The sequence below is a fragment of the Anarrhichthys ocellatus genome, unplaced genomic scaffold, assembly GCF_004355925.1.
Source record: "Anarrhichthys ocellatus isolate YVR2014 unplaced genomic scaffold, GSC_Weel_1.0 scaffold11, whole genome shotgun sequence".
Taxonomy (NCBI): Eukaryota; Metazoa; Chordata; class Actinopteri; order Perciformes; family Anarhichadidae; genus Anarrhichthys; species Anarrhichthys ocellatus.
This window is the reverse complement of record NW_022280041.1, coordinates 10,798,062-10,822,826: the sequence shown is the minus strand read 5'-3', so window position 1 is coordinate 10,822,826 and position 24,765 is coordinate 10,798,062. Positions and strand designations below refer to the sequence as shown.

The window sequence follows — 24,765 nt, the reverse complement described above, 5'->3', positions numbered from 1 at the left end:
TTAGACGTCACTTATCCGTTTATCACGGCCTGACTGTGCGCCTATAAACCCACTCGGCTCGACTGAGTACCTCGATGCTTTGCTGCCGAGTTGGCGTGTTGCTCAGCCGGCAAGAGCCCGGCCAAACGAAACACGGAGGTACAAAGAGAAGATGCCGCTGTCTTCTAAAAGTCGACTCGAGTAGTAAAAAACGAATTATGGAGGATGTCCTGCATAGATCTGAAGGGCAACGATGCAGAGAGAGAGGACAGGAGGAAAGAAAATACTGCTTTAGCACAGTGTCTCCCTTTGAAAAAACAACAGTCTATCCTGCAGATTGTCACAAAGGAGGAAAAAAAAAGGTGCAACCTGGCATGACTCAGCACAACGCCTAAACCTGACACGCTGACATTTCGTTGGTGCTGCTGCGATACATTCTCCGAAACGGGGGGGGGGGGGGGGGGGGGGGGGGGTTTGGCAAGCGTAGCTGGGCAGACGTGAAACTGGGATCCACCCCCTCATCCGGTTCAGGTCCTTAGGGGAGAAGTGAGAGGGTGTGCATGTGGGACAGACATCAGCCCAGGTTGGTGGACGTCCCGCTGATGGCACGGAACACATGGAGGGAGTTTTGTAACAGCGAGCGCATCATATCTTCCTGGTAGATCTGGAATCAAAGCAAAACACAGTTCACAGGGGTCTCTCTCTCTCTCTCTCACTCACACACACACACACACACACACACACACACACACACACACGTAGAGAACTCCTCACACGGTGAGATGTGGATCAACATGAAATAGACGCTGAATGTAGTTAGTAACTGTTGTTTGTACAATGAAGTGCAAAACAAAACAAAGCTCTGAAAGTATTTCAAAATGACGTCACTACTAACAAGAGCGTGTCCTCGTCGCTACATGTAAAGTCATGTTGCCCTCGCGTTATTTTGTTTTTTTAAAACTCGAAAGTATTTCTCTGACGTCTGGCTGGTTTGCACACGTTCTTTCTTTGCATGTTGCTTCACTTCATTCTTTTGATCATCGTTCTGTTTGAATGGATGAATAAATCTGGGGTTACAATGTGCTTATAGACATTGTGTTTTAGAGCAGTACATGTAAAAGTCTACAAAGTGAATCACATCTGTATGTCTTGTTTTATTGAATTCATGTCGTCGCGCCTCTTTAAGAAGTCGGCACTTTCACTTGATGGCGGGACAGCTATTGAAACTAGGTAGGTCAGAACTATCTGATCTGGCTCACGCCGACACTTTTAACATCCAACTTCATCCTCATCTCACATCAAAGGCAACATTTAAAAACGCATCTGTCTCACAATACAAGTGTTTCTTTATGCTATTAAGTGTTGCTGGAGTTTTTAGATGTTTTGTACCTTTCTCCATGTAGGTGAAGTTGTGCCAGGAAGCAGGTTACTAGTGATGAAGATGACCACTGTCTTATATGCATTAAATGCACGGTTGGTAATCTTGAGAAACTAGTAAGAATATGCTACATTTCTAAAAGTCATCCAGCCTAAAAACCCGGCCCAGTGCTGCCTTCTCTTTTCCAATGCAAGCAGCTAGCAGCACCCGCCCCTTCAGGACCTTTGTTGTTTTTAAAGAAGATTACTGACCCTGTCCTTAAAGTACACTCATGTACTTTAATACAACAATTTGCAACAACTGTAAAAGCACACTGCTTCAAACTGACAGGCATTTATCCGTGCCATGTCGGAGCTTAAACAAATGACGGTTGAGTCTGCTACAGCTCGCCATAGATGTGATTTACATGAAAACCCTGCCAAGCCCTCAAAGTCAACTTCTGCGAGACCGGTCAAGCTTGGTTTCCATCATGTTACTCCTCACTCTGTTTACATGTGGTTTTATCCAGGATATTCATAAGATACATGATTCAACTGTTTCATCATCGGCTGTTCAGTTGATGAGCCCGCTTCAGTTTATGGCTGACTTGTGGTGGGACAGCGACATCCTGCATTTAATCCGCTGCCAATTTAAACGGATCAATACGTTCTACCTCCGATCTATACGGAACATTTGGTTCTTTCAGTTTTACAATTCTTCTTCTTCTACGCTCCAGAAGAGAGAGATTTGGCGACCACACCTGCATGACTTGACAGAAGGCGGCCGCCCTAGTTTGTTTTGGAATAACTGAGGTTACACTCAGAGCAGCAGCTCTATCACCAGGATGTAGGTTTTACATGCGGCGGCCATGCAAATAAACATCATTTGATTAGCGGCATACAGTAGGTACGGAAAGTATTCAGACCCCTTTAAATTTTTCACTCTGTTTCATTGCAGCCATTTGCTAAAATCAAAAAAGTTCATTTTATTTCTAATTAATGTACACTCAGCACCCCATCTTGACAGAAATGTAGAAATTTTTGCAAATTTATTAAAAAAGAAAAACTGAAATATCACATGGTCATAAGTATTCAGACCCTTTGCTGTGACACTCATATTTAACTCACATGCTGTCCATTTCTTCTGATCCTCCTTGAGATGGTTCTACTCCTTCATTGGAGTCCAGCTGTGTTTAATTAAATTGATTGGACTTGATTAGGAAAGGCACACACCTGTCTATATAAGACCTTACAGCTCACAGTACATGTCAGAGCAAATGAGAATCATGAGGTCGAAGGAACTGCCCAAGGAGCTCAGAGACAGAATTGTGGCAAGGCACAGATCTGGCCAAGGTTACAAAAGAATTTCTGCAGCACTCAAGGTTCCTACGAGCACAGTGGCCTCCATAATCCTTAAATGGAAGAAGTTTGGGACGACCAGAACTCTTCCTAGACCTGGCCGTCCAGCCAAACTGAGCAATCGTGGAAGAAGAGCCTTGGTGAGAGAGGTAAAGAAGAACCCAAAGATCACTGTGGCTGAGCTCCAGAGATGCAGTAGGGAGATGGGAGAAAGTTCCACAAAGTCAACTATCACTGCAGCCCTCCACCAGTCGGGGCTTTATGGCAGAGTGGCCCGACGGAAGCCTCTCCTCAGTGCAAGACATATGAAAGCCCGCATAGAGTTTGCCAAAAAACACATGAAGGACTCCCAGATTATGAGAAATAAGATTCTCTGGTCTGATGAGACCAAGATTGAACTTTTTGGCGTTAATTCTAAGCGGTATGTGTGGAGAAAACCAGGCACTGCTCATCACCTGCCCAATACAATCCCAACAGTGAAACATGGTGGTGGCAGCATCATGCTATGGGGGTGTTTTTCAGCTGCAGGGACAGGACGACTGGTTGCAATTGAAGGAAAGACGAATGCGGCCAAGTACAGAGATATCCTGGAAGAAAACCTCTTCCAGAGTGCTCTGGACCTCAGACTGGGCCGAAGGTTCACCTTCCAACAAGACAATGACCCCAAGCACACAGCTAAAATAACAAAGGAGTGGCTTCAGAACAACTCTGACTATTCTTGACTGGCCCAGCCAGAGCCCTGACCTAAACCCAATTGAGCATCTCTGGAGAGACCTGAAAATGTCTGTCCACCAACGTTCACCATCCAACCTGACGGAACTGGAGAGGATCTGCAAGGAAGAATGGCAGAGGATCCCCAAATCCAGGTGTGAAAAGGTTGTTTCATCATTCCCAAGAAGACTCATGGCTGTACTAGCTCAAAAGGGTGCTTCTACTCAATACTGAGCAAAGGGTCTGAATACTTATGACCATGTGATATTTCAGTTTTTTTTTAAAAATAAATTTGCAAAAATGTCTACATTTCTGTTTTTTCTGTCAAGATGGGGTGCTGAGTGTACATTAATGAGAAATAAAATGAACTTTTTTGATTTTAGCAAATGGCTGCAATGAAACGGAGTGAAAAATTTAAAGGGGTCTGAATACTTTCCGTACCTACTGTATGTAATTTGCATCGTTATCAACAGCACATGTGGTGCCGGCGTTCGGCCACAATCATGTGTCGGAGCTCGTCGAAGGATTCTCATCCTCTGAATGCTTTGTTCTTTTTCAAAGCATTTTAAATTGCTGAATATTTATTCTCTTTTATTCTCACTCGTTTGTAATCAAGGCCTCGAGTAATTAATCACCCATTTCTGCAGACTCCCCATTTTGACTGCTGCGTTATTATTTTTTGTATCCAGATGAATGTATGTATTTAGATTACCATTTGAAGGAATGAACTAAGAAGGTGCACATTGAGAAGTAATAGGTTTCAAAAAGGACAAAAAGACAGATGGAGCTTTAACACACCTCGTGATCACATTACCTGTTTTTCCTTAAAGCTAATGGCCAGCACAATGGAGAGAAAGAGGCAGACCAGTTAGTTCAGAGCAGCTAAAGTGATATCAAATGTCAGCAGGCAGAACAACACTGCTACAATACAACCACAACACATTGCACTGATGGGAAGAGGACAAAGTAAACATTGTCAATTCCCTCTCTGTAAAATGACTGCCACATGATATTATTTTGCACACACACACACACACACACACACACACACACACACACACACACATACATGAGGAGAATCAGCTCAATTCTATTGACAAGGATTTTAAGAGCAGATGAGTGCATGATGATGGGAGTGATTCTTTCCAGGAAATCAGTTTTCTTTTATTCCAGGATGTTAAACAGCTCCCGCAACTCATTATGACTCACTCCAAGTCTCATCAGCGAGTCGGTCTATTTTTGACAGCCGCAACCACATTAACGCCGCTGGAAGCTTCTGGAAACGTGAGGCCAACGTGTTTATGAAATCAGACCTGCTTTCATGAAACGCAACCAGCAGGGTTGGTGCGGTGATAATGGCTCTTTCTCTGCCCGTGTTGAAAACAAATTGACTTTGTGTGTGTAGTTGTGGATGGAGAAACCATGGTGATGGAGACCAGAATTAAAAAAAGTTAATGCTGGTTCATGTGTATGTGCAGTTTAATTTGTCACAGTTTCCATTGTTTGCATGTTGCTGATTCCACACGAGGCTCAGTGGACGATAATCTCATTAGCATGCCTTTAACATGGAGCCTGGCTGAGTAGAATGCAACAGTAAAAGCTTTTAACTGTGGTGATTGTCCCTATAGTGACTTTACATATCATCTTAAAGGTGTTGCATTTTAAATTCTGATCTTTAATATACCAGAAAAAAGCGCATGCTTCTAGTGCTTGCGAGTCCCAGTGAGCGTGCCCCACCCTCCGGTTGCCCCTCAGGTAAACACTGTGTGCTCTGTCAGCACTGCTGCTGTTGTTCGCACTGTTAGCGGCTAGCCGCCGGCTCAGTCTAGCCATGTTGAGAGCTGTGTGGAGGCAATCCCTCAATCATAGAAATGCTCTGAATTTGGAATTCAGCACCTTTGAAGGATTCGCTTCTATCTATACAGAAGGTTCTGGTTGTATTTGTCCAGATTTTGAGATATTTAAATATTCAAGTAGATCCAATGATACCTGTTTTATAGTAAGGTCTGAGGATTACGTAGAGCAGCAGGGACGTTTATGTTGCTGTTGAATTTTCTAAATGTCATTTTGTAACCCTGTGAGCAGTATGGATTAACTGAATATGACATGATTACATGCGCGCACAGTGACTATTAGCCCCCTAACCACAACGTACTGTAGCATCACAACAAATGACTCAACACATCCAGCATTCTCCAGTGAATAAAATACTGTTTTTTGAAATTAAGCAGGAAAATGGTTTTATAGTGATAACAGTTGAGTGGCCACACAGGAGGCCCGTGTTTGATTTCCAGACCACTGCAGCAGACTTTGTGACCAACTGCACATGAAAGCAGAGCTAAGCGTTTGTGTAACAGGGGTGTAACGGTAGAAAGAAGTCCCCCAGAAAAGGCGAGAGTACCTGCTCGTGGATGATGTCGGATAGCTCCTTTACCATGTCTTTGAAGTTGGCCTTCAGGCCCTCATGGTACTCAAACTGGTCCTCTTTGATAAGACGCTCATTTATGTCCAGAGCTATACTGCAAGCCTGAACAAAACGCCTGCAATCATCAAAAGTAAGATGACAAACTTAATAACAAACTCAAATGACTACTTATCAAATCCCTCATAATTGTTTACCAGAAATGAGGAAGAAGTAACAACACAAGAAATAAACTGAATAAATCCAACAGTACCTGAAAATGTCCTTAAGATCTTTCACTTTCTTGATGGCAGACTGGTTGGATTTGCTGTCATCCAAGAATGCTCTGGCATAGGCCATTGGACCCGCATTCACCTACAACAAAACATGCCAGGGAGTGTTAAGCATTCCCGTACATCACTGATCTGCACCCAGATTACAGTTGGCACGCAACATTTGTGCGCGTCACTCAAATACTGATCCCAGCCCAGCTTTGCACAATAACCAGAGTCCATGTCTAGTTCATGTTTAGTTTATTAGATGTCTGGCCAAGTTTGACAAGTTAGACTAGTTATTTCATTTAGACTGTTCTAAAAGTGGGTGATTTGTTATGGAAGACTTCAAAAGCCAATTGAGAGAAAACAATCAAATGTTTACCATGCAGCAGTTATTATCGTTATCACTATATTTGATCTTTCACTTCGCTGTGCCTCTGAGTGACGGGGACCTTTACCTGCACAGAGACGCAGCCCTGCAGTTTGAGCTGCAGTTGGATCATGTCCACCTCCTGGCTGGAGCAGAGTTTGGTCAGCTCTGCCGTTCGCGCCTTCATCTCATCGATGGCCACTTCCACCGGCTTGAGCTCCACCTGCTTCTCCCCCAGCACCTCCACACGCTTCTTCACGTACGGGAAGGTGTTGGCAGCTGGAGATAAAGCGGGCAGGCAAAACTGGTTGGCTCTAGCATATGCCCATTGTGACAAAATGCAAGAAAATGTATGTTCGATGCGTTTACACATTTGTTAAGAGACGACACAGAAAAGAAAGTCATGTACTTGTGAGCACGCTCCTCCTCTTGCACTGCTCCTCCACCCCGCCGTGTTTTTTGCCCGACAGCGTGTACGGCGTCTCGAACACGAAGCGGTTGATGTTGTGGCACTTCTCAAAGTCTGTCTTCTTCTCCGGTGCCTCCTTCTCCTCAAAGTACGACTTGACGAACGTCACCTGGACGTAGGCGAACTTGGCGTCCAGGTCTTTGGGGTTTACCTGTGGGAAAGCAAACACCTTTAATGAAATAGAATTGCAAAAGCACTACATTTTAGAGACAGATGAGATAAGTGAGGCTCTTGTCAAATGGTGAGTAATAGTATAAATGTCATCCAAAGGTAACATTCCTCTTGTTCAAAGACTTGAGGCCAAAACACACATTGCTTCTTCTACTTCACCCTCTACTGACTCACATCAAAAGCAGTGAAATAAATCAATTTGCAGCTTGTCAACCGAGACTTCCTGATGACTCCATTGTGAGGAAACTGAACATTTCCCACATTATTGTTGAACAAATGACATTTTCTAAATAAACACAAGAGCGGAGCTGCGATTTTCATCCCTGACTGCGTTTCAATCATTCTCATCAAGGCTATTTACTCCCAACGTCTCCATCCTCCATTTCTCTAATGCACCTTGTTTGAGTCCTGAATGATCTTGACGTTTTCCGGCCCAAACTTTTCCCCGTAGAGTGACAGCAGCCGCTGAGAGATTTCGGACAGGCCAGTGAGTTTGGGCTCTTTGTAAATGTACTCCTTCCCGTCCTCCTCCTCGAAGAAGCCCTGCACAAAAACACACACGTTCACTCACTAAATATAACGACAGACAGTCCGTTGGAAGCCTTCTGGAAGTAACATGCATCAAAACGACGCATTTAGTTCAGTAATGAGTCCTAAAATGTTATTTTTTCCTCTGCGTTTTCAATACAAAATAACTTAAAGTGTCAAAACCATTAAAAAGATAGCGTGATTCTGCCTTTTTTCTGTTGTTTTTGCCTTCTGCACAAGAAAAATGCAACACATTCACCATATTTAGCCTAACTTGTGTAACACATTTGCATGTCACATATCCTGAAAGTGTCTGCTGACTTCTAACGTCCCTGCAGTTACACAACTTTATTACATCCAGTCTTGAACCTGCTGGTTAATGTGCTATCACACATTGCTCTAAATGCAACCTTTGCATGGTGAGTTACAGTGTTGCACTCAGTTTCAAAACATTTTTTCTAATCACAGTTCTGTCCCTCTAATCATTTCACTTATACTTATGGCATATTTCCATAACATATCCAACAAAGGGTTTTAAAACATGCTTATGCAATCACAACAAACAGATACAAGTCTTACTGAACATCTTGCTTTGTATTTGCATGGCTTTAACTGGAATAACTTGCCTGACTCCACCAAAAAAAACAAAAAAATTGATACAGAGCCACATTATGTCTACTTTTACTTCAACTTTATCCTCTACACCATATTTCAAAAGCTTTCTGGCGAAGGTGGGAGTTCACTCTTACTTTTAGTTCTGACATAATATGAGACTATTGGATCTACATTCAAATTTACCTAGCCCTTTTGTGTGCACCTCACCTGTCCGTAAAAAGCCACCCTGAAGTACGTCCCGAGCAGCCTGCGTCCTGATTGTATCACCTCCATTATCTTGTTGTAGGCTCTGTGCAGAGTGTCGTACAGTCGACTTAGTTTCTGGGAAAAACAAATAAGACGTATGGCATCAGAGTTGGTCTATTTTCTGATTGTTGTTTTTCTTGAAATAACTGAGCCGTGCCTGCAGGAACATTCACATGCATTGGAGTTATGCAACATCCCATCAAACAAAGAAACAAAAATTAAAGACATTTTCTCCGTTCACGTTAGACAAGTATATGTCTATAGGCGCCATTACAGACTGGCGACCTCGTTTCTCCTCCAGGATGGGTGTTGGGAGGCTCACGGCCCCTGTGAACCCGACCTTTCCCCGCCCGGATGTTGTTTACAAGAGCAGCAAGGAAGAGCTATTTAAAGCACTCGATAACAACCAAGTTGTCTTCTCAAGGAGTGAGAGAGTCCCATTAAATGTAGTTAGAATGGTCACACTGGTTGCATGTTGAGTACGAGGTTACGTTACTTCTGAGACGCCAACAATCCTGTGAGTGCAAGTCAACAGGTCTAAGAAGCCCGGGAGTTTAATAAAGAGTGGAAAATTAATAAGGTAAACTCTACACACCCGTATTTATATGAAGAAAATGTTTCTACAGACCAAAGTCCTTACATAGGTGTGCAAACGTGGCCTTCACAAGCACGAGGACACGGATGGATCACTTTGCAAGGACAGGCAAGAAACAGTGGCTGCATGTTTATGTTCATCCTGATATCTGTACCTCATACTCGAGGCGCTTCTCGTAGGTGGGGATGATGAGTTTGGCGATGTGCGTGATGAGCTCATAGCGTTCGGCTTTCCACAGTGCCTCCACGCAGACCTCGAGGTGTTCCACCAGGACTTCCTAAAAAAGGTTTGAAAAGTGAAAACTGATCTCTTTTTATCCACATTAACAGTACCATCAGATCAAACAAATAAAATATGAATTAGTTATGATTTTAAACCTGGGTGTTATTGAAATACAATACCGATAGCAAAATGATGCATTTCTTTTAACTTTATTTATGTGATTAAATATAACACAATTATGAATCTGACCGGACATTGGAGCTCGGTGCTACGTACACATTATTTTTATCACTACCACATTAAAGGGTTGAGTTTAGATACCAGCCCCTAGTTGGGAGGAAAATGTAGAAATTAATGACAACCAAGCCAGTTGCTGTCTGTGAGGTAAAATCAGGGGATCTGGATTGACCAACTATTGCTGAAGTCACTTCACAATGTCGTATGCAAGAAACCACTTCCTGTGCACCTCAGTGTAATAGACATCTTGCATTCCGGTGTCTTCCCTCATGGCAGCTTCCTCTTCAATATTCAAGGTAATCTTCTTAAAAGCGGCAAGGCCACTGGGGAACAACTCTAGTGAGCAGCAAAGACAAGGTAAAAAAAAAACAACTGGTTCACAGAGATGTCCTGAAGGAAATGATCTGCTACACACGGTATTTCATGTATGTAAGTTATGAGGTTGCAACATCACAGCAACTGGCCCTAAAACAATGAAAATCCAAATGGCAATCTGTATGAGTCATGACAAAACATACAGTCACCGTGGCCTATTTGTGGTTTGTAGAGACACACCTCACAGAGAAAAATAGAATATAACTTGGTAGTTACGAGACTAGCTCATAATGAATCACATAATAAAAGCAGAGACACTGCTGCCTCTGGTCTAGATGCCAAACACATTTTTTGAGAGAGTAGCAGGCAACCAACTGATGCTGCGCACCTCATAAAATGTCTGTTGACATTCCTCAAACACGAGAGCCATTTACTTTGTTTTTACTAGATGTCACTGTGCTGGTGTGGCGGGTCTGAGGAATGTTTGCATGCTGTATCCAACAAAAGTCCCTGACCAAACTGGCATGTCTTTTATCACCTGTGCAGGCAAATCTTCTGGGTGAACCACAAAGCTCTATAAAGAGTGAGCGTGTTTCCTGGTGAAGGTTAGGTGTGTGTAGTTAGTCACGTCCTCACGGTGTCGGTTAAAGGGACAGTTCCCCCCAAAATCCATGAATCTAGATTGATTGAAAGCACTCTAGGCAAGAGGAAAAATATGTATTTTTGGGGGTGAACTGTCCCTTTAAGACAGTAACTTCATTGTGGTGGCTCTTTGACATAGGCAAATATTTTTCTTAGGTGCTTCCTCAGCAAACTATTGTTTTTCTTGATGGTTCAACCAACTGGGACTTTTATTAATGCTGCACACATTGCTTGGTGTTTAATTACAGTATAAGTGTAAACCACAAATGGAGGTAAAAGCATGCGTGTGTGTGTGTGTGTGTGTGTGTGTACAGTAGATGTGGGGAGGGCCTTACTTTTCCTGTACAGGTATTCTGCAACCAGTGCAGCCACATGAACGTAGCACATGGCCGCCTGTGGAGACAACAACAAACACCAGCAGAGTTAGAGAATATTCCTACAGCAGATCAAGGACGTAAACATGCAGCTCTATAGGAAACTGAAAAGGAAAACCCTGGCACAAAGTCAGGTGTGAGATTGCAGTCAGCAACTCATTAATGTCATTATACAGTATATCACTATGGTGACTGGTTTATTGTGTTTCACCTGTGACTCACATCTAACCAGCCACACCTTGTATCTTTAATGGCAGCTTGTCAACTGTGAAAAAGCAACATGTACGAAGGCCTGACAGCCGCCAGGCGAAAGGTTCATCAGTTCTTAATCATGCAGTCATTCCCAAGTGTCCCGTATCGTATTCTAAAGGCATATTTTACACATTACTTATAATGAGTAACAGTGAAAAGATCTTTTTCTGTACAAGAATTGTAAAAGTGTGTACAAAAAATACAAACAGTATAAAAAATAAAAATCAGATCAAATAAAAGGAAGCATAAAAAACAAAATAAAACAGAATATCAAACAAAAACAACAGAATATAAAATAAAAACAAAACAAAAAGGGAATTAACCAAAAATATAGAATAAAACAGATCTAAGGTTTATTTGCTGGTTGCTGCGCTGTCATCTTGTCTTTCCTCTTAGCTTTGTGTGTAATAAAACCGGTAAAATAAATAAATACGCCTGAACTCAAGCCATCAGTATGTCCACTGGACCACCCAGGTTCAACCTCTGTGTCAACCCTGACCTCTGACCTTCCTCTGGAGTGGGACAACATAATCTTCCTTCAGTAAAACATCACATTGTTATGACAACCTAATTCCAGTAAAGTAGCAGTAGAGTACAAAGCTTCATTACTCAGCTTTACCTCTGTATCAGTCCCCCTTGTAAAAGTTGTGTTAATTTGACAAAACACACAGGGTTGTTATCATACTGTATTGTGGGACAAGGTCCAAGGGCAGCAGTAAAACTATAAAAACTACATATGTATTAATGTGTTACAACTTTTAAAGAATTTCTGGAGGTAGTGAGTAATGCTTCTTTGAAACCTGAAGTGGAGTGACTCACTGTGTACGACTAGAGAGTACTGTAGGTCACACACTCTTTAAGGTATTTGCTTTGGTATTGCCTCTGAGTGTGGCAGTGTGCACGTCACCAGTGTACAGTTGTAAGTGATAGAGAAAGGAGGTAAGATTATATGCAAACATGTCTAAAAGCGACAACAGAAACCCGGTCCTGTTGGCACGCATTACTTCCATAGAGAGTTATGTGGATACAGGTATCAATAACAAGACCAAAGAAGAGACAGACGGATGAACATATGACACGAAGCGACACATTCAAAGTGGTCCTGCTGATACCTCAGAGAAATCTCCGTTCTTGAGGTGTGCTCGGGCCATGCTGTCCAGCCAGGTTCGTCTCAGTTCGGGGGTGCTGGCGTAGGACCGGGCCAGGCTGTACTGGAGGTCCAGCAGCATCTCCGGGTCTCTCTCGTGCTCCCTCATCTGGGCCGTGGCCATCAGCACGGTGCGGATCCGCTTGGTCAGGCCCTTTACTTCAGTGGGGAAGGCTGTGGACTGCGTTTGTGTGAGGTGAGATAACACACAAAACAAACACACAAACATACACACACACACACAACACAGACACAGACATGTGAAAGCATGTTGTTGCCGGGCTACGACGATCCTGCTCATTCTCACACTAATTTGAATTCTTCGAGTGCGGTTTGGCAAACCGATTTGTTAGTCTCAGACAAAGTTATCTTTAATCGCAGCGCGCTCTTGTTTTGAAATAAGGACAACATGAAGAACACAACCAAAACCGTAATCATCACTCAAAGCGTTACTGTGCTGCTCAAGCGATTGCAGCTACTTGTAGGGAGGCCTTCCCAGCATGCAGGGGGGCAACAAACTCGCATGCAGACGTCTCATAATACGCATTGTTGGTAATGTTGTTTTATATTGTGACGTACGATGTTTCCAATGTTTCCCCACAATTGAAAAACCCACATCAGTCAAACCTCTACACAGTTAGAACACTGAACAGTCTAAACAAACCACATCAGCCGTATTGCCACGCTACACAATTAATCTCACATCGTGTTTGTTTTTACAAATGGGACCGCCGTGGCTGGTCTAAATAGAGAAGAAACACACACAGAGAGTTGGATCACAGAGAGGCTTTCTGCAGGTGTTGGGTTGAATCCCCTCTTGACTTGGATAGCGCAGCACTGGCTTATATAGTAATATTTCAGCCACTCTATTTTCTTGATTTTCTCAGTTATTGGATTTGGAGCTGTAAGAGTTTCTGGTTTTCCCTACGCTCGTCTTGTTGACTTCTACTGTACCTTCATGGCCTTGTCACTATTCGCAAAGTTGTTGATGATGGAGAGAGACTCCTGGAAGCGAGAGCTGCCGGTCAGCGCCACGTCGGAGATCAGCTGGCTTACAGCAATGATGATCTGGACGAAAAGAAGAAGGAGCAAAGTGAGGGGATGGTTAGAGAGGAGCGGACCGAGGAGGGGGAACTAGAGTGGATGAGGAGGAGAGGAGAATGAAAGGAGGGTAAACACAGCTCCACTTGGTATATATATTGACAGAGTCCAGTGAGAGCTAATGGAAAGCTGGATGGCCTTCTGCTGCTGTGTTAGAGGAGCCGGAAACTGAGCATGCAGTCTGTTTAAACACTCTCCTAACATTCTCCACTGGCCTTATGAAAAGCATCTGAAGTACTCGGATGCAAGTATTGCGATCATGAGAGTATTGAGATCATGAGAGACCTTGTTACAGACCACAAACTGTGTTGACTGTTGACAATAAGGCTCACTGAGTATTAAACATGCATGACCAGAAACTGGTCAGGCCAGTTTGGAGGACGACAAGCGCATCCTCTGTTTCTTTTTCTACTTTAACACAGACACTCCACTCTACCTGCAGGTGTGTGCGTAGGAAGGTCTTCCTCTTGGTGTACTCGTAGTTGTTTCTCATCAGCAGGTAGAGCAGGGCCGACACCTCGGCCCTCAGAGATCCCAGCTTGGAGACGCAGCACTTGAGCACCTCGCAGCACAGAGCCTCGCACAGCGTCACGCGTCCCTTAAACAGCACCGACGGGAACTGGCGGGACAACGAGTTAGTGTGTTAAAGGGCAGAGACGGGATTAGAAAAATACCTTAAGGATGTGGGGACGGAAGCAGCACTAGTTTAGGACTATTTTCAGTGTGTGGGATTGAGTCAAAATAAACTTGTGTGTGTTCATAGTAATGAAGGAACTTGAACATAGCTCTAATGGTAAAGAGGTATAAGATAGATGGACACAGCATTTACTACACACACAATATAATATTTGTTCGCAGGGTCAATTAATTGTTGTTGTTTTTTATTATGGTATTTGTTAAGAATAAAAAAAGGGTATAGTTACACATTAGAATCAAAGTACTTTAGTGAACAAATGATCATGTCTTCCTATAAATCAATATTGGGTTAGGGTCATAATGACTCTCTAATGTCTCACTGTAACCGACACAACAACATGTCAGAACAGTCTCTGCTGCTGCTCGCCTCTGACGCATTACACAAGCAGCCAACAGTGATACTGCTGATGCTATCACAGGATAGCACTAGGGAAGCTGGGGCTCGACATGACATGTCCCCTCATGAGTCTGAAATCACGTTGCGTTAGATCTGAATGAATTGTGTGAAAAACAATTCTAAATCGGATTAAGAGTAATTAGACAATATGTGAATGTGGGAACAAGGCGGCAGCAACAACGACAAACACAGGAAACTGATGTTTATTCCATTGCATCCGCTCTTTTTTGTCAAGTCCATCTTTTGGATGCTATAAATAGTGCAACGAGAGAGAACGACCACCGCAATGACACGTAGGATGGAAGAAGTGACAGCATTCATCACTTCTGGTTGTTCACTAGTGGCTAAAACGGTTGTTCCCAAACAACGAAAAGCATCACAGCTTCTTTTCTTGAACAGAGCCCGCCTCGGTCATGCCGACTTCAATATCGCCGTGTGCAGACGTACCTTGTTGATGAAAGCCCTAAGCGCGGCGAAGACGTGTCTGAGGGCGGCTTCTGATTGGCCGACTTTAAGGAAGGTCAGGTAAACGTCAAACACCTTCTTCATCAGGGGGTTGTGACCGTCGCTGTCCAGCAGCTGGGTCTGACACACACACACACACACACACACACGCACACAGAGGGGAACACTGCATTGAATTACATTATTCCCCAGAGAACACCAAACTTAACCGAAATATTTTTTCTGTCCCTACAACACGAGTAGTACAAGTATCCACACGCATACACACACTTTGATGTATAAAAAGCTCAACTATGACTGTATCCTCAAACAAGTAGGTTTGGTTAAGTGTGTATGGGTGTTCCTGACTTAGGCTTCCTTCGGAGACACATTTCATAGTGAAGACAAGTTAATTGGGAACGGCTTGTGCAATTAGGGACAAAAATCTTTTAATAATTAAAATCTAAAAAGTTGATTTGGGGGTCAGCGGCTAAGCTTAAGGGTAAAGGAAGTAGTGGTTGTGGTGAGGGTCCATGAAATTAACTTAACTCTTAAAAAGTGACCAAAGTAAATGTGTGTGTGTGTGCACGTGTACTGACCTTAAAACACTGAGTGAAAAGAGAGAGGACATCCAGGACACTGAGAGAGACCTCAGTGGAGATGTTGCCCTCCAGCAGAGCCTGATGGTGGATCTCTGCTTCTGATGGCCCCGTCCCTAGAACACACGCACAAGATAATATCACGACACAGTGTACAGTAAGAGCTCACATTGCGATAAAGAACACATCCATTACCCCCTTCTGTGTATAAAAGGCTGCCGATTATCACGTTGTCTTTAGTTATCAGCACTCTCTTTAATTGCTGATTTGAACACAGTTTACAGGCAAATTATTCAATTATTCAATAACTGCTTTCATTTGCTCTTACAGGCGACCAAAAGTCACTCGAAACATCTTGCACAATTCAACTTTTTTTTCCATGTTTGACAACATTAGCATGTAGCTTGCCAGGGTCATAAACGGCTCCAGCAAGGTAAAAAGAACAAAACAATTATGCAATGCTGAAATCTATTGGTGGTTTCAGGTGGTGTCAGAATCGGTCAACATGCAGTTGATCCTGCCCATTCACCTCAGCAACAGACCACACATCTCTCATCAGGTTTCAGTGTGGATTTTACACATTGTTGCACTAATCTGGCTAAGCCTCATCCATTAACCATTACATTTAGCTCACAAAGGCCTTTAAGCTTGACACAATGTTGTCGGTGACATTTAATAAGTTAAGGATCAATCTAGGAAGTGCCCGTTGGCTGGTGTCAGTTCAGGTACAAACATGGTATTTTATTGTATCTTGGTGTAAGTTTCTTTGATCTGGGTATAACAACAGCTCACTGTGTGTGTCTCTACCAACATTGGTGCTTGATTTACTCCAAACCACAGTTCAGCACAAGTCTGGGTATGTGAGATTAACTTTGCATTAACAACTCATCTGGCAGTCTCTACGCTAAGACTCTCCAAATCCAACTGTCAGGTGCAAACTTTGTTCCATGTTTAAACAAGGCTGTCTTCCAGGTTTCAACACTGAGACTATGGTCGGTCCGGGCTAAACTATTAGCCTTGTTTACTTGTGGGAAAAGTGGTTGGGAAACTGCTGCTCTGCCAAAAAGCTGCCATTTCAAAGTGTGTTTTGACTGTAAGTTTACTAGAAGGAGATTGAAAAGGTCTTCCTTAAATTTTCAGTTTTTGCACTTTTTTGAGTAATTACTGGGGGACTACTTACTGTTACGGTTAGAACTATGCAACTTAACACAAAACAAAGAGACAGTATACATAATATTTACAGTACCAACTGAAATATTAGAGTTTTTTTTTTTAAAGAACCAGGACATTATATAGTAGTTACATGGTTCTACAAATCTGTTGATGTCCAGAATAGAGTTCCATTTGTAAATGTTAATTTGTCTTTTTTGGAGTGGGGTTGTATGAGGCACTTGCAGTATATGTAGTGTATGACCTACAGTAGATGGAGTTCCAGCTCTGGAGCAAAGTTATGTACTGCTGTGGACGGGGCAGCAGTGAAACCTATTTAAAAAATCGTATACTCACTTGTAACTCATTGAGAATCTTTCTAGAACATTACAATTACATATCAGTTCCCTTCTTATATATAAATTATTGAGAATAATAAGATTAAAGGTGGCCTAAGGTTTTGCATACAAACTGGTGTGTGTGGTTACCTATATTGAGAGTGAGGGAGGCTTCCATGGTGCTGAACTGGTGTAACTTCGTCTGCATGAGGCTGGCTCGGTTGCAGCGCATAGCCGGCATCGTCTGAGACTTCCTGTCGGAGGAGAACAGCTTCGGCACACATATCTCCTGACTCCTGTATGAATGAAATGCCCACAGAGAGAAATAGAGAGAGAGAGAGATACAGTTATCTTATCCATTATATGAACATAACATAAGAAAAGGTCATTACCGAACACATCACCCATCAGAAACAATGAGTGATGCAATGATTAACCAAACCACACCAACAGTTCTATGAAATCGTGGAAGTATGTAATCGTAGCTTCAGATTTATGTGACAGGTAGGTCAACAGTGCTGTTGGTTTTGCAGCCTTACCGCCCAATGTTCCTTTTTCCAATGTACCGGAGCTGAACCACACAGGTCCTGCAGGGACAGTGACAATAATAAAGAAATATCAGCAGGAGAACGGGAACGTCTTACTCAGTTTACTTTTAACCTTCCTGGTATTTATTCAAAAAACCTTTTCGTCTTTGTTTTATACGACTTTGGTTCGTGAGCAATAAGGTAGCACTACAGTGTCTATCCGATCGTCTGTTAACACACACAGACTTTTGTGGTATTTGTGCCATAAAAAAGTGAAAGTGAAAGGTAAACTCATTCGTTCATGTTTCTTTAAGGGGGCAACAGACAGCTTTGACTGATCATTATGAAGTAAACAATGACATGAGATGACTTTATCAGCATTTAGATTGGCTTTAGTCTGGCTTTCACTATGCTATTCTGTCTGCCATCTCCTGGAAAAATGGCAGAATTTATGGCACAAAGCCTTGAAAAACTAAATGTAGTGCTTTCTGTGAAGTGCTGCCAACTCTTTTCCAATCAATGTCACTAAGACTAGCTGAAAAAAATGTCTACTGCCATTTTAAATGATTCGGTTGCAGATAGCTCACTTTAATTTACCATTTTCCAAGTCACCAAGAGTGATGACAGTAACAAAAGACTGTTGACTTTAACAGTATTAGTCATAAGAAAACACGGGTATTTACTGCATTACAACAGACCATTATGTATTTTTATACCACTACTCACTCTAGCAAACTGAGGAAGTTCATGATGTCTTGAGGGCCAACTTTGTTCCAGTAGGCCATGAGAGTGTCTGTGGACAAAAACAAAGTCAAACTCTTTGATGCATGTTTTTTTTTTGGAGCCAACATTAATCAATGTGCAGTTCCTGTGGATTTTACATGGACCCGTGGAGCTAAATCAACTAAACATCCTCGATGACAATCAGTCAATCCACAACTTCATTGTTTGTGCAACGGCTGAGCCAAGCTTCTGCGTAGACTCTACCCCCAAAAATAGCAGAACTTTATGTAATTTCCTGTGCATGGTGAGTGACCGGGCAGTGCGGTTACAGATCATCACTGACCCTCTGACAAGGTCTTGGCGATGTGCAGGAAGGAGAGCAGGAGGCCCTTGATCTCATACTGTCCCAGTCTGCCGATGGGAGGCACGGGGCTGCTGCTCATGGTGGAGCCACGCCTCTGCAGCTGGAACAACACAAACACACTCAACGATGAGATATTCAAATCCATGGGAGAAAGAAAAAAACGCTGACTCAGCCAAACAAGTCTTTATATTTGGTAACTTTTTCCAGCCTACAACTGTATTTTGAGACAGAGGTTGGTCTGCACATGGGATTTCCCCGGCCTGCATCCTTTAACAAAGAGTATTGTTAAGGACGTTACTATAGATTCAACTATTCCAGCAAGAGGAAAAAGTCCTCATGTCTACACATGGTCCACACTAGGGCTGTGGATTGGCAAGATTCTGGCAATAAGATACGTATCATGACACAATATATTGCGATACTGCAAGCAAGGCGATATATTTCTGTTTTTTAAATATAATTTTAAAAGTTGCGTTGAACATCATGAAGCTATCTAGAGTTTACAAGTGAGGTTACGTGATGGGTGACGTTCAGGGAACCGAGTTGTGACCAAGAAGTGACATAACGTTGTAACCATTAGACTGTTTCAAATAACCAGCGACCGTAAACCAAAGATGGTGGGCTGAAAAGAGCGTATTTACACAGACGATAAATAATCTTCTCCAGTCCATCTACACTCCACATCTGGGTGCATGACAAAACAGCGGATGCTCACTCAGCTCTGGAATCAGACCAGAGAACATGAACATGAATGAGCCCGTGTGTTTTCCAGTATAAACCTGGCTTGCTATGTTGGCAATGTGTTCAGAGACTGCCAGCACCGAGAGGACACTCTTCAAAAGCATTACGGAGATGTTTTCTTCAGTGTTATTTTCATGAGAAAATTTTGTTTGTTATGAGAATATGCACCGTGGAGATTTGGATCCAAAACAGTGTGTGTAAGTGGCGTGAGCTTTAGCCCATTGTTTATTAAAAGAATCGTACATATCTATCTATATAAAAAAAAAAAAAAAAAAAAAAAAAAAAAAAGGGGATCGACAGAACAAATCTAATTTTTCAAACTCTCTGATCGGATTTATGCAAATAAGCACAAACATCATTTGTGTTTGCTAAGATAAAATGCGTTGTTGTTTCTTGGCATTAATGGGGATGTGTCAGGCTGTGCCGGGGCTTTGTGTTTAGCCGAGGTTCTGCTGGTGTAGAATGTTCTCACCTCAGTGCTGTCTGCTGTTCCCGAGTCCATGAACAGAGAGCATCGGGAGTCCTCTCTCCTCACAACGTGACCATTCTGAACTGGCAGACCTGGAGCCAACACAGTATAGTTTTAATGCCAACTGAAAGCAGCACAATAACGTAAACACATTGACTCAATTCTAACAAGCTCACTGGCAGTGACATTAGCACATTTAGGGTAGATACTGATACCGTCTCAAGCTCAGAAAGGAATGTAGGCACTGCATACTTGACCTCCTACTGATAACATATCTGATAAACAGATCCTAAATAAACCATCTATTAAGGGGAATATAAAGTCTTCTATGGCTCTTAAGAAGCTTTGAGAAGTCCCACAACACACTGTGGTTCGGTCACCAGGGAAAAGAATCGACTGAAATGCATTTTGGGAAGTGTGTGAAGGACTCATACGAGACACTAACTGTCATTGTATCTTCTTTAACCTCAGTCCGTCTCTTGTGACTTCTTGTGAAATGCAAAACCAAATTGCCGGAGAACTCTTCGACACTGAAGCGTTTCACTTTGGATTTCCTTGGTTGCTACTTTCTTCTTGACAACAACATCTCAGTGTATGTCATGCAGTGTACAAATCAAAATGTCTCCATTATCACAGAATAAGAAAGCCTTGGGTAAGTGCAATGATGCAGGAGAGTGTGCCGCTAATGGACCGAGTCCTGTGCAACATAAATGTTGCCAGTGTGGTGATGATGATGGATGATCTGTAAACAGGAAGAGACCAGATGCCCAGATATGCTGGGCAGTGTCTGTCTGCGCGGTTCTGAACTCACCATGGTCTCTCTCAATTGCAGTGCTGGTTCTCCTGCTGTCTGTGGACCCCGTTGATATCAGGTCATCTCTGGAGCCCTGGACAGCCACATGGATGGAAGAAGTGAAATCTGGCTTACCGTTGAAGGGATAGATCAGATTTTTTAAATTGGGCTTGTATGAGGTATTTATCCATAGTCAGTGTTTTACCTACAAAACGTATTTTAGACTAAATCAACAGCAGCTTAAGTGAATGCTATATTTAGAATCATTTCAGCTTTTACATTGCCGTCTGACGGGTATCTGTAGCACACAAACCTAACCGCCCGAGGCAGCGGTAGAACAGCAACTTCTATGTTCTGAGTTGTAAATACTGTTTGTTCAATTAAACAGAGACAAAACTGAGGTAGTCATTTTTGGAGCCAAGGAGAGACGTTGACAAGTCAGTGCTCGACTTGAGTCGGCAACGTTAAAAACCTCAAACCAAGCCAGAAATCTAGGTGTAGTCATGGACTCAGACCTAAATTTCAAAAGCAACATTAAGACAATTACAATTACTACCATTAAGGGACTTATGTCTCGAGAGGACGAGTCCATGTATTCATCTTCAGCAGACTACTGTAACGGTCTCCCTGAACAATTTGACAGGTGCAGCTGATTCAGAACGCTGTAGCTGGAGTCCTACACTACTGTTGGTTAATTAAACACTGAATGGTACATTTGTGATCTTCTGCTATGCTATGAACCATCCAGACCTCTCAGGTGGTCTGGGACAGGTCTGCTTTCTGTCCCCAGAGTCAAAACTAAACATGGAGAGGCAGCATTCAGTTTTTATATATATCTAGAACAAACTACCAGAAACCGGCACGTCAGCTGGAACCTTCACTGCCGCTGCCTTTTATTAAATCATTTCTCACTGTTTGACTCTATTTCATACCTGTCTTATTCTATTTTAGCTTATTTGTTTCATATTCTCTTGGTTCATAAATGACAGTTTTTGAATTGTATTTACGTAAATGTGTTTCTTTTGCACTGTTCTGAATTGCCTTGGTGCTGAAACGTGCTATATAAATAAACTCGTGTTGCCTTGCCTTCGTCAATAGAGTCTTGTGGCTTTGACGACACCACAGATAACGGCTTCTGTTCACCGTCAGAAATGACTGTCTGACGGTAAGTTAAAGCGGTGAAAACATTCTAAATACAGCGTACACTTAGAATGATGTAGATCTGTTTTAAATGTCTAAAATAAATGACTTTGCTCCCGCGCTGGTGCTCCGGTCTGTTTATCCTAACTCCATCTACTGTAGGCACCACTCTGACTATGGATAAGTAGCTCATACAACACAACTTAAAACGTTATTTTTTGAAATGTATACTGTTCGTTAGGGAGCACCTGCTCCAGGTTTCACTCAAATGAACTGTAGGAAGGCTCAGACTTCATGATAAACAATACGTTGAGAAGTACTGACTCCATTATTTCACCCTCCTGACAGATAGCATTTGAAGTTTGCATCACAACTAAACAGTCAGGGTGCAAACACACACAGAATCCAGGAAACTGTAACTGTGAATCCTCCCAAATGACTTCCAACGCAGTCATATGCTCCTGTTAAAATGACGTCTTTATTACATTAAGAAAATAATCACGTTTCAAGCACAAAATGATGAGCAAATGGCTCATCGTTATGTGCAGATGATTCAAGGCTCCTCGGTATTTGAATCAAGGCTCCTCTTGAATCTTTATATGTTTCTTCATGTAATAAACAGGGTTGAAGGTAGAAGGTAGGTTGAAGACCTCAGCAACCCTACTGTGGAAATCCAGGGTTCAGAGGGGACTCACATTGAGGCCGAGCCCGGGGCTGGAGCTGTGTGGCTGGGCAGACAGCTGCTTCAAGTTCTGGTAGAGCAGCTCAAAGAGTGGCAGGTAGAGCAAACAGATCCTGGCCTGCTGATTCTGAAACATTAAATATGATTAGATGAGGGTTTTTTTTTAATAACAAATGCACTGATATGTAATACACATCTGTATTAATACCGATGAGTGAACTTATAGAGCGCGACAAAATGGCTACACTTGTAATAAATACATAGCTGTTGTCTGCCCTGAACAAACTACTCAATCGCCAACCGCTCCCAGCTGCTCCCAATAGTGCCTGCACTCTAAACACTGGCTGGTTTGCATAACAGACATTGGTATCTTGTTAAGGGCATGGACACACAGTTAAGAGCGTCCCCTGTGTCAAACATTAACTTTTTGCGTGCCAACATTGAGGTTCTGATTCAAATAGGTTGCACAAGGATCTTATTATGTGCAATATAAATACACTCTGCAATTACAAACAATTATTCTGTCTGTATATACAATATCTCTTGTTATATTTTCGTTATTGTGGATTTTTTTACTTAGTTAACATTCTTTACTGTTTTATTACTTATTTATAATACTTGTTTTGATCTTGTTTTTTACTATGTCTCTTGCTGTATGACATAGTCTGATGGTTAGTTGGATTTTGTCATAACTTCTTGGGGATATCTTAAAACTTCTGTAAATGACAGACACCACTCAAGCATGACTTAGCAGGTAATTTAGTCTCATATTCAGCATTTCTATTCATTGCTATTTAAACCAAACAACTACATACAGGATAAGGGAATTTATGCTGATTGAGTCAAGATCGAGTGTAGAATTTATTTTTGAATGAGACGGAATAATTATTGTCTCGATAAATCAGATTTTATAGACATTTCCAGGTCCCCAATAATTTGGAACATTAGAAATAAAACAGACTTTGATGATCCAACAGTGAGAATTATGTTTCAGTGCCTACCAACCCTCCAAATTAGGCTAGATTCTATAAAGGCCTTATAACAAAAATACATACCACTCTACAGAATGCATTAATATCAAATAAGGACTGACTGGACGTGTGAAATTTCCAGTGGAGATGCACCAACTTTCCTGTGAGGCCGGATTTTGGGTGGAAGTCTTCTATTTGTTTCTTTATTCAACCGAATTGCCCCGCCCTCCCTCACCTTGAACGCTGTGTAGCGGTCGTCCATGGCGTGCTTAATAAGAAGGTTCTTGAGAACGCTCACGGCCAGCTGTCGGACCTCGGGCCCCTGCTGCAAGGCCTCAGCCACTTCTCTCAGCAGCAGGCCCACCAGGAAGTGGTTACGGCAGTACTCTTCTGTCAGGCTGAACTCCAGACTCTGCTCTGTGGTTGGGCCGGACAGGAAGCATCAGTACACGAGCATAGGCTGAACTGATGCTGATAAAATATGGCTTGTTGGGACACCGTCTGTGAGGTCATGACTGTGGGAAGTTTCCTAATACTAAAATCTGATAACCAGTCTTGTGAAATGTGTTTTCTGTTGAAGATGTAACTCGTAAGAAGATGCTGTTAGAAATCTAATGGCATCTTCTTATATAGAAGATCTCTAAAAATTAGATAATTATGATTGTATATTACATAGTACATGCAATATAATCAGTATTGTTCAGTCCTACTGTGGCATCATTTAAAGTGCAACATTGCAATATGCAACAGAATCTCAACAAAAGCACACATTCATTCAGACGTTAACATTTCCACACCACACCAAAGAAGGAGGAATCAAAGGGACAGTTCATCCCAAAATCCAAAATATATATTTACCCTCCTATCTGTTGTGCTATCTATTTATCTAGATTGTTTGCTGAGTGTCATCCAGTTCCATTATATTGCAGACATCTCTTTTGCCGATAACTCTAAAGTTAAACCAAAACAATCTAGATTGATAAATAGCACTAAAGGTGAGTGGGAAAATATGTATTTTTGACTTTGGGATGAACTTACCCTTTAAGATCACATATTTCTCAGTGCCTACATTGGGAAATATATAATGCAGTACATTTCCGTGCCATTGGAAATGAGAAGTTGTCCGTTTCCCCCCACAAACAACGATTTCATAATAATGCAGTGTTAATATCAAAGCAGGCAATGCAGCCTGGGAACTGAGCTCCCATCTGCAGCAATTATCTTCTCTAATGACGGAGACAGAGAGACAGGACAGAGAGCGAGAGAGACAGGACAGAGAGGCAGAGAGAGAGAGAGAGCGAGAGCGAGAGACACACATACATACACACACACACACACACACACACACACACACACACACACACACA

The 24,765-nt window shown here is 42.3% G+C and overlaps 1 protein-coding gene across 4 annotated transcripts in view; it reads right to left on the bottom strand.

Moving 5' to 3' along the window:
• Positions 1-452: 452 nt before the first annotated feature.
• dock11 (dedicator of cytokinesis 11) overlaps positions 453-24,765 on the bottom strand; it is a 53,536-nt gene continuing 29,223 nt past the window's right edge. For 2 of the 4 annotated variants that reach the window (XM_031851413.1, XM_031851414.1), the window contains 23 exons: positions 23,634-23,815; positions 22,441-22,554; positions 20,624-20,699; positions 19,816-19,904; positions 18,582-18,702; positions 18,242-18,308; positions 17,528-17,575; positions 17,139-17,284; positions 15,502-15,617; positions 14,906-15,043; positions 13,802-13,984; positions 13,219-13,332; positions 12,230-12,445; positions 10,827-10,884; positions 9,764-9,870; positions 9,230-9,352; positions 8,442-8,555; positions 7,488-7,634; positions 6,861-7,071; positions 6,540-6,730; positions 6,081-6,181; positions 5,807-5,945; positions 453-643 (listed from right to left, as the gene is read on the bottom strand). In XM_031851413.1, the coding sequence (XP_031707273.1) occupies positions 554-643; positions 5,807-5,945; positions 6,081-6,181; positions 6,540-6,730; positions 6,861-7,071; positions 7,488-7,634; positions 8,442-8,555; positions 9,230-9,352; positions 9,764-9,870; positions 10,827-10,884; positions 12,230-12,445; positions 13,219-13,332; positions 13,802-13,984; positions 14,906-15,043; positions 15,502-15,617; positions 17,139-17,284; positions 17,528-17,575; positions 18,242-18,308; positions 18,582-18,702; positions 19,816-19,904; positions 20,624-20,699; positions 22,441-22,554; positions 23,634-23,815 (2,891 nt within the window). In that variant the 3' untranslated portion in view covers positions 453-553. Of the gene's footprint in view, positions 644-4,219; positions 5,946-6,080; positions 6,182-6,539; positions 6,731-6,860; positions 7,072-7,487; positions 7,635-8,441; positions 8,556-9,229; positions 9,353-9,763; positions 9,871-10,826; positions 10,885-12,229; positions 12,446-13,218; positions 13,333-13,801; positions 13,985-14,905; positions 15,044-15,501; positions 15,618-17,138; positions 17,285-17,527; positions 17,576-18,241; positions 18,309-18,581; positions 18,703-19,815; positions 19,905-20,623; positions 20,700-22,440; positions 22,555-23,633; positions 23,816-24,765 lie in introns of all 4 variants that reach the window. The other 2 variants (XM_031851416.1, XR_004212900.1) reach the window with 2 other exon arrangements.